We start from the raw sequence: 9956 nt of genomic DNA on the forward strand, positions 1-9956 counted from the left end.
TTCTGATTTGATCTGATCTGTACGATTCTGTTCTATTCTGATTTGATCTGATCTGTATGATTCTGTTCTATTTTGATTCGATATACGATTCTATTTATCTGATTTTGTACGAATTTTTGTCTGATGTGTTTGATGTGGATTCTGAGGATTCTGATTGGAGGTTTGATGTCTTGCTGAGCTGTTGTAGCTCATCCTTGTTTTCTGCGTGGTTTTCAGGTTCTGAGAAAGGGAAGGAAGTCTTGGACTAGGAGTTCTGAGTCTGATCCGTTATAGGTATTTTGCACTTTTGATTTTAGTACAATCATGACTTTTCTGTTATGCTTTTCCTTCTGTCTGAAAGACATGAGCTGTATTTGTATATGATTCTTTTGAAGAAGAAAAGATAGATGATCTGTTCCGTTGTATTTTGATGTTATAGTAGCTCTGTGTGTCTGTTTCTGTGTGTAATGCTTGGAAGAAAGTTCTGAAACAAATTCCAGAGTCAGATCCTGGAATCAGTTCAGTCAGATTGAGTCTGGCCACGACCTAATGCGAGCGGGATCCATCCCGGTCGGGTTGGGTCGTGACATTGTCTCTCCTATCCATGTGTCTGTCCCGACAGCTATCCTTATTCTGGGTAATGTTTTGGATGAACTTGGGCCATCTGGTGTTAAAATTATCGAGCCTATGGGTCCTGTTGGGTCTTTTATTGCGGCTCCTATTGATAATGCTGTTGTCAATAATTATTCTGTAGCTTCTGATGTTGATGGTGTACCTATTGTAAATCTCAGGGGTGCTGTTTCTGAGGGTGTTTTGGATGGGGTCTTGCCAGCTCTTCAGGGTGCTCGGGTTTGTGCTAGTGAAGGTGGTCTATTGGGTTGCGAAGTTAACTCTCGTCCTTTTTTAAGTGATGTGGGTGCTGTCCCATGCGTTTTGACTAGAACTGTTGAACCTTCAGTGGCTAATGAGCAATCAGATTCTTCTGGCTCCCTTAAGGATTTGTCCCCTGGGTCTCAAGTGGTTTGCTCTTCGGTTAATTTAGGAGTGGATAAATTGATTAATTTTGCTGGTGTAGGCTTGGTCATCAATTCTAACATTGTTAATATTCCTATTTTAGTGTTGTCTAATGCTAAAATGCTCGATCACGTGGTTGTGAGTGGAAAACAATCAGTTTTACGTCCAACAGATTGGTTAACTTTAGAGGTTTCTCCTTCTAGTGGGGAGGAAGAGGACGTTTATGTGAGTTAGGATGAAGTCCTTGTTCGCTCTTTCGGGTGGAAGAGGGGAGGAAGAGCTAATAGGAGAGGAAGTAATGCTTTTGGATTTATCCTTATGTGACTGTGGTTGCTGCTCTTTGGAGCGTGTTGGGTGGTTTTGTTTTGGCTGTCATTGATGGGTGGTTTCAAATTTGACTCTTAGCACTATTGTAGTGGTTTTTAATAGTGGAATGAACGATGATGAGGAGGCCCCTACTTCCCTTTTGTGGTTAAACCGGCTGGCAACCTGGGTACCTCGACATTGGTTGGACTGCGTTTGTTTTCTTATATCTATGGATGGTCCGTGCTTGGCTACTAGGCTCAAGTTTATGCATGTGATCGAGTGCTGGTTGATTTCATTGTAATGGACGGTGTGATGATTATGTTTTGATATTTTCTATGTGATATATGATGTACGATTAGATTTCTCTAGTTTAGGAGTGATTTGGATGTTGATTTCTAATTAGATTTTTTATAGGTGATCATACTTATGCAGGGCTATTAAAAGGGGGTTGGGGGGGGGTGGGGGGGGGGGGTGCTAAAACTAATAATGATTTAATACTAATAAAATTTTGTACAGGTGCTTTCATTGTTAGCCCCCTAATTAATAAAAGTATAGCCAAGCTTATAAGTTGCACAAAGAACGAGCAAATGATTATGATGTGATGTGTTGTGATTTTATTTATATTAAATTCTTTTTCATGCTAACCATGCAGAAGATTTATTGTCTTTTTTTAATTTTAAATGTAGTTTTAATAATAGTGTTGTGAAAGTTTATAAAATGAAATATTTTTTACAAGAAATAATAGGGACCTGAAGAGAAAAGAATATCTTTTATTGGAGAATTCTTTTCATTTGGGTATCCTATTAGATGAACATACAAGAAACCTGAAGAAAATAAAAGTTGGGAAGGAAGAATTGAAGATGAAAAATACTTCATCTTAAATGACTTGCATCATTTCTTAGGTGTAGAATCCAAATTATTGTCAGTGGAGCCTGAATGCATGTGCCTGAATTTTACTAGGCTCTTTGGAATAAAAGTATTTTTCCACTCGCAATTAAAATAAAATTTAAGAAAAAATAACATAAAAAAATAATCATTTTAAGAGAGTAAACTAGCGGTCTTCGAGGGTCTCCAAAGGTTGCATGCATATTAAAGCATTTTTTTATCCTTGTTATAGATATTTCCCGTCCAAGGATACAATTCAGATAATTTGACTTATGAGAATGAGGTGCTGAACCTAGAGAAGCTTAATCTTTTAAAAATTTATTTTTAACACTTTTTAAAATTTCAAGCAGTCATGATTTTGATATTTCAATTAGCATGCTGCATTAGAAACAAAATAAAATTTAAATTTAATTGCATTACTTTTAGAGACATAACAACCTTCATAAGTCCATGGCCACTTATAATCTTCTCTAAATAACGCCCCTCAATTCCAAGAGCTTAAACAATAGCCTACCCATCTTTCATAAGACCATACAACACAATTTTAATGCGATTAGATGGTTTAACTGACTTTCTGTCTAAATTGCACTTTATTAGAAAAGTTTGGGTCACTATTCTTTAAGTACCTAATTTAAATTTAACTTTTGAGGCATATTTCAAATCTTAAGTCCACACACTTCGGTAATATAATTCCATCATTCTAATAAAATGTCGACTTGAATAATAAATACTCTATTAAAATGTAAAACCTAACATAAGATAGACTGGGGTTGCCTCTGAGCTTCTTAGAATCCGACACCTCCTACTTTTTCTTTTTTGATCGGCTAAGAACTATTCAACATTGAGCTTTCTCCTTGAAAAATTTCTACTTCTTTCGTTGTATTCTACTTTGTAATCAAAGGGTATGAAATCACTGTTTTAATCGAGAGTTTTCATAGAAGCAATCTCATAAGATGAAATTAACTATACCCTCATAGGGAATTGAGAACCTAGATTAAAATTACCCTTCTTTTATTTCAGTAAAGTAAGGAAAAAATAACTGGAAATGCAAATTTCTTTTTTTAAACTCATTTTTACTTTCAAATATACTTGTAGAATGTCATTATCGTTTTCCCAGATGATATGATATTTTCTTCATTATATTTGATCTTAAAAATGATGATGAATTTTATAGAGCCTATCTTTATTTTTGATACATTGTACAATATTATATTCATATTTCGAAATGATATGTTATTTTTCTTGTTACATCGATCTAATTATAAGGATTGCTAGATCTTTAAAACTCTATTTCTATATTCTAAACACGTTCTATAGAATTTCATATTCATCTTTTGAGATGATATGTTATTCTTTTAATTATATTTGATTATAGAAATATTAGTTTCTAAAACTCTATTTTGACATTGAATCCAACGAAAAATATTTTGTTAGTCTCTCAAGACACTACTTTATTCTCAATAAAGTATTCAATTAGAAAATAGGAACATTCGAATATGCATGACTTTTATTTTCCCCCAAATGAGTTTTGTTGGAGGCCTTCAAATATGCAGAGGTGTTAATTAAAATAGGCATTATGGTGGATCAATTATGTTTGTCTTTGCCATGATAAGATCGTTTCTTATGCTAATTTACATCAGATCATCAATTTGTTTGCTAATATGAATGTTAGTATGTCGGGGAAATTTTATTTTTACCCCCCTCTTGCTTTGGTGCTTTGTTTATTACTTGTGGAGGGAGAGAAATGCAAATGAAGTTTAGGAATAAAATTTGTAGCAGATTTATTGTTCGTATCATCATTATAAAGGCTGTTTCACTCAAAGTCTCTAAATGGAAATATGAGGAGAAATTTATGCATTAGCTCAATGGTTCTTCTTAAGAGGCAGATATTATTAGTCCGATGGTCTTTGCAAATTTCATTTCTTCTTTGGTCATCGACATCTAGCTTGGCTTATGTTGAGGATTATGTTGTCTCATCTCTCTTTTCTGAATGCCTATGTTGGTTTTGCTTCATCTCGATTTTTATCTATGGATGAGATTTTTGTTGCCATGAACCATGATGACTCCCGTCCTTGTATCCCCTTGAAGGGTCTAAAGAGTAAACAGGGGTGCAAATTAATCTTACCGATGCTATAAATTTTTCTTAAATCGTGAGTCCTGGCATTATTTGCTTTCTTTTTATTCCATTATGCCGTTTCTATATGGCAGCATGCCTATTTATTTTTCTCTTGAGCCACTGCCCTTATCAGTATGGGCACTCTTTGTCCATTTCTTTTGTTTACTTGTTAATTTTCCTTACCTCTAATTTCTCCCCTCCCCGCATCCCCTCTTCCCACCCTCTCAAAAAAAAAAAAAAAAAAAAAAAAAAAAAATCCTATTTTGAAAAGAGCCTAGCAATGAAAATGAGAAAATTATTAAGTCCGAACACCAGACCTAAAAATAGATATGCATGTCCAATTAAATTTTATCACGTGGACTACGTTTTTTTACTGCACTTTAACCGTACTTTGAGTGCGCTTTTTGAATGTGCTTTACCTGAGCTTTTGACGCATTTGACATAAAATTACACGAATAGGTGTGAATTTCATATGTCAATACTTTATTGGACATCAGATATATCTCTTAGACGTGGCCGGACCTAATAATTTTCCGTGAAAATTGCTTTTGTTATGATACTAAAGAGTGTTACTGAACCAGAATCAAATCCCAAAAAAAGAAGGGCCAACAAACCTTTCCATGGCTACCACGATATCGATCTCCCAATGGAGTCATCACATCCAATTTAACTCGTTCAAGCTCAAGCTTGAGCTTTCTGAATGGAAGAGGAAGAGGACACTGGCGATTGCTGGGTGATGAACGGATGCTGAAGGAGCTGCAACGCAGTGAGGCGGCTAGCTGGCTCCTTTTGAAGACAGCAAAATATGAAGCTTTTCAACTCTTTGGAAGCATTCGGCGGCGCTTCAGGCGGATTCGAGTAGCAGATGGCGCACATGAGGCTCGCCCAGTTCCCCTGCTGCCCAATATTCTCCCCAAAGGGAAACTTTCCCAGGTAAAACTCCAATATACTGAGCCCAAAGCTCCAGATATCGCCGGCGTAGCCATCGTAGATGCCATGATTCAGATCGGTGTTGATCCTCTCCGGGCTCATGTAGGCGATAGTCCCCACCGACGAGTTGCAGGGATCCATAGTCTGCGACAGGATTCTGCCAACTCCAAAATCAGCGATCTTAACTTGGCGCTCAGCGTTTATCAAGAGATTGGAGGGTTTGATGTCGCGGTGAACAATCTTTTGGCGGTGGAGATAGGCGAGGCCGGAGAGAATCTGGCGAGCGACGTCGGCGAGGAATTTCTCCGACGAAATCCGGTGGCCGTGGAGGGAGCCTCCGTCCATGTACTCGAGGAGGATCTGGATCTCACCTGCCTGCTCGTACATGCCGTGGCAGCGAACGACGAACGGGTTGTCGGAGGCCCGGAGGATCTCGATCTCGCGGTAGATCTGGCGCCGAACGGCATCATCGTGGTCGCCGCAGATGACTTTCATGGCATAGATTCGGCTGGTGGGGCGATGACGGACCATATAGACTGTGCCGCCGCTTCCGATGCCGACGCGGCGTATGCGCTCGAGGTCAGAGATCTTCGGAGTCAGTAGAGATTGACCGGCGGTGGTCGGAGAGTTAGAAGATGCAATCGTCGAGAGCGGGGGAAGGGGGAGGGGGACAGCGAGGGTCGGGTCGCGCTGGGGTAGGGGGAGTATAAGGTCTGGCCGACGCCTAGGGCGGCTGGCAGGGGCTGGCGTTGGGGATTTGATCGGCTTGAGTGGGATGGAGACGGTGATGATTGGTTCGAGCTGGGGTAGGGGGAGGGGAAGGTCTTGCCGTCGCCGAGGACGGAGGACTGGGGTTGGCGCCGGAGATTCGGCCGGCTTCATAGCGAAATAGATACCATAGGTCCTCGCGGAATTTCATGGTGGGGAAAGAATAGAGGTGAATTTTTAAAAAGGAGTAGCTTGATAATTAAATTATTATTATGGTTGAGTAAAGATTAATTATTTATTTAAAAATATGCATTATGAATTAAAAAATAGAAAAAATGACAAAGTTAAATTTTATTAAATATTTAATTTTTTGAATAATTTACATATGTTAATTTGAAACTAATTTATGTATAATATTTTTAAAATATAGGGAGTCATAATTTAGGACTTGGAAAGATTTAAGAAATATATAGATTGAAAAATTTTTAAATAGTAAATATTTTTGCTAGATTAATTTATAAATTTTTATTGTAAATTGTAATTATTTTATTGATGGAAAATCTAAATCAAGGTAAATCTTAATTAAGACATTCCCAAGAACTTAATTAATACATTATATTTAAATTAAATATTTGAATAATTGAACTTGTTAGAGTAATGTATAGATGATCACTTAAAAATTATAATAAATTTATAAATAATTATTTTCGTTTTATGTAGAATAAGTAGATGATCTATATGTGAACACTAAATATGTATTCATTGATAGTATTAAAAAATAATTTTTTAATTACTAATTATAAAGAAAAGTAGACTTCTACCAAATAATGTTAATATATTTTAATATTTTAACTTTCACTACATATATTTTATAATTTTATAGAAGATATTTGAAAAACTATTTAGTAAATCCATTTTTATTGAATGCTCAAAACTGTTGATGTCATTAGATTCATGACAAAATTATTATTCAAAGTATAAGATCTTGTATGTTTTGTCTCCTTATTCATTAATTTGATATTATTATTGCTTGCAGCAACCTGTCATATTAGGTGAGCTATAAATATATAATATCCAATCAATTGTTATTGTAGCAGCTTCAACAGAGTTGCAAAAATTAATTATTTATTTGAGTTTTTGTGATTGATTCCTTGAACCTCCTTTATATAAGTGATGCGTATATAGGGAGAGTTGAACATTGAGTGGAGTTACTTGTATTAGTCTTTCCATTGTGGAATACTTAAGTTCTTAATTTTTTTTTTCAATTTTCATCTTAATGTATTGACCTAGTTTAGAGAAGGCTAGAAGCATCCCAGGGAAAGTTTTTTTGCTATTGCTAATGTATGATTGCGAGATTGTGTGACTAGGTCTTCTAATACTCCATTAGAGCTGAAGGCACTACAGGAAAAACACCCAATACCGGCGGCCTAACCGGCGGTTATATGACCGCCGATAATATCGACGGTTTCACCGGTGGTTCGGCCGCCGGTTTTTGGGTTTTATAAGGTAAGGTCGCCGGTAATAGCGACAGTTATTTAACCGTCGGATACACCGCCGGTGATCAATATTACCGGCGGCTTACACCGTCGTTGTTAAGTGAACTCATTACCGTCGGCCTGGACCGCCGGAAGGCCGCTGGTACAAGCCCTAAAATTAACAGCCCCGAGCCTCTCTTCTCATTTATATTTTTCCCTTCTCTCACTTCGGACGAGCTCTGTCGTTGCCTCCACCCGCCTCTTCGCTCGATCGAGGTCGCTGACAATCGCCGGAGACTTCTCTCCGGCCGCCGACCGCCGCCGACTCCACACCGGTTGCCCTCGAAGCTACTTGTCTTGCCGTCGTCGATCTCACACCGCCCGCCCTAATATTTGATGGTAAACTTGAATTTTTTTTGTGATGTTTTGTTCTCACTAGACATTTGCAAGAGTTTGTTATTTAGTGTATGATTTAGGTTATAATCTAGACATTTGTAATAGGTTATTTTGTTAGAGAGAGATAGATAGTGAGAGAGAGCAAAAGAGATAGAGAGAGAGATATAGAGAGAGAGAGCAAGAGAGAGCTTTAAAAAGGGAGAGAGATATAGAGAGAGAAAGAGAGCAAGAGAGAAGGAAAGTGAGAGAGAGAGAGAGGGGGAGAGAAAAGAGAGAGAGTGAGGGAGAGAGAGAGCAAAAGAGATAGATAGAGAGAGAGAGAGAGCAAGAGAGAGAGCTATAAAGAAGGAGAGAGATATAGAGAGAGAAAGAGAGCAAGAGAGATAGGCAGAGAGAGCTAAAGAGATATAGAGAGAGAAAGAGAAAGAGAGAGGGATAGTGAGAGAGAGAGGGAAAAGAGAGAGGGGGAGAGAGAAAAGAGAGGGGGAGAGAGAAAAGAGAGAGATGGGGGGGAGAGAGAGAGCAAGAGAGATAGATAGATAGAGAGAGAGAGAGCTAAAAAGAGGGTTATACAAAGTACTTTCCATATATTTTTTTCTTAAGTCCATATATTTTTTGCTTTAGTCATGGATGCTCTCACTAGACATGCATTTGCAAGAGGATGTACGAAGTACTTTCCTTACACTTGAATTATGAAGGTCAACTTTAGAGTCAAAAGGTTTTCGTTTGAGTAGATCTAAAACTGAATATATGGAGTATAATTTTAGTGGAAATTTACATAGTGAGGGGATTGTGACTTTGGGCGATCAAGTCATTAATAAGATACATGTTTTAGATATCTTGGATCTTTTATTCAGATTGAATAGAAGGAGATATTATCAGCACAATCATAATGCTGAAAAAGAACATTAGGAGATGTAAATAACATCCTCTAGTTTACTATATCTAATTTTGTGTTAAAGTTGATTGATGGTCCAAGTTTTATCCATTTTGAGTCATTTAATTAAACATTTAACGATGACTGCTGACTCAACCTAGTAACTCCAAACTGAAGTGCACAACGGGCACATTAGTGAGGCAGCGATCATGCCTTGTGTGATAGAATAATCTCCCTCAAACTTTAGTAAAAATTCTATAAGATGGTGGCGAGATCTGCAATGCTTTCATGTTTTAATGTATAACACGTTTACACATGTGTTCTAAAAAATGTACTCATAACTATATGCCTGGTCGAAAAGGATTGACAGTTAAATTTATATAGGGAGTTGAAACTTTCATTCAAGTTGCATCTCAATTGCCTTCATTTCAGTTTGATAAAATATTTAGAAGTCCATGTTCGAAGCATAAAAATCTAGCCTTCCTCAAGCCCGATGATGTGAAGCTTGATTTATATCGTAGGGGATTTCTTCCAAACTACTAGTTTTGGACATCACATGGCGAGTACGAGCCACACAGAGATGCTCATGCCAGTTCATCTACAGCTTATGAAACATTTGATGAAGATCAAATGAGTAGACCCTATGAAGAACTTATTTTTGATGTAGCAGGTCATAATTTAAGTTCTAATGCGGAAGAGCCACCAAATATAGAAACACAAAAATTCTTTGAGTTATTACATTCAGCTCAAAAGACAATTTGGGATCGTTGCAGTACACATTCAGAATTATCCATTGTAGTGAGGATGCTAAGTATTAAAACTGAGTATAATATGCCACGTGATTGTTTCAATGACTTTATTGGTCTTATGAAGGAAACTAATCCAACTGGAAATATAATTCCCTCAGACTTGTACCAAATAAAGAAATTAGTATCCAAGCTGGGTCTCACTGCTACAAAAATTGATTGTTGTATCAATGGATGTATGTTATACTACAAGGATGATGCAGCAGAAGTTATTTGTCGCACCTGCAAAGCTCCTCGGTTTAAGCCAAACTCGAAAAAACAACGTCATCCAAAGAAAAATATGTCATATTCCCGTTTGTTTTATTTACCAATCATTCCAAGACTTCAGCGACTCTATGCATCAATGAGTTCAGCAGGCCTTATGAGATGGCATAAGGAGAAAATAGCAAAAATTGATGTTCTTTCTCATCCATCAGATGCTGAAGCGTGGAAACATTTTGATCGAGTGCATGCTTCATTTGCTG

The 9956-nt window shown here is 37.3% G+C and overlaps 1 protein-coding gene across 1 annotated transcript; it reads right to left on the reverse strand.

Annotated features, from left to right (window-relative positions):
• Nucleotides 1-4826: 4826 nt before the first annotated feature.
• Nucleotides 4827-6166, reverse strand: LOC110096903 (mitogen-activated protein kinase kinase 5-like). Its single transcript, XM_028693411.1, has one exon. It carries the CDS (start codon nt 6110-6112, stop codon nt 4982-4984), a length of 1131 nt encoding a protein of 376 aa, XP_028549244.1. The 5' UTR covers nt 6113-6166; the 3' UTR covers nt 4827-4981.
• Between the last annotated feature and the right edge of the window lie 3790 nt (nt 6167-9956).

Source organism: Dendrobium catenatum, unplaced genomic scaffold, assembly GCF_001605985.2.
Source record: "Dendrobium catenatum unplaced genomic scaffold, ASM160598v2 fragScaff_scaffold_35, whole genome shotgun sequence".
In the NCBI taxonomy this organism is placed as follows: domain Eukaryota; kingdom Viridiplantae; phylum Streptophyta; class Magnoliopsida; order Asparagales; family Orchidaceae; genus Dendrobium; species Dendrobium catenatum.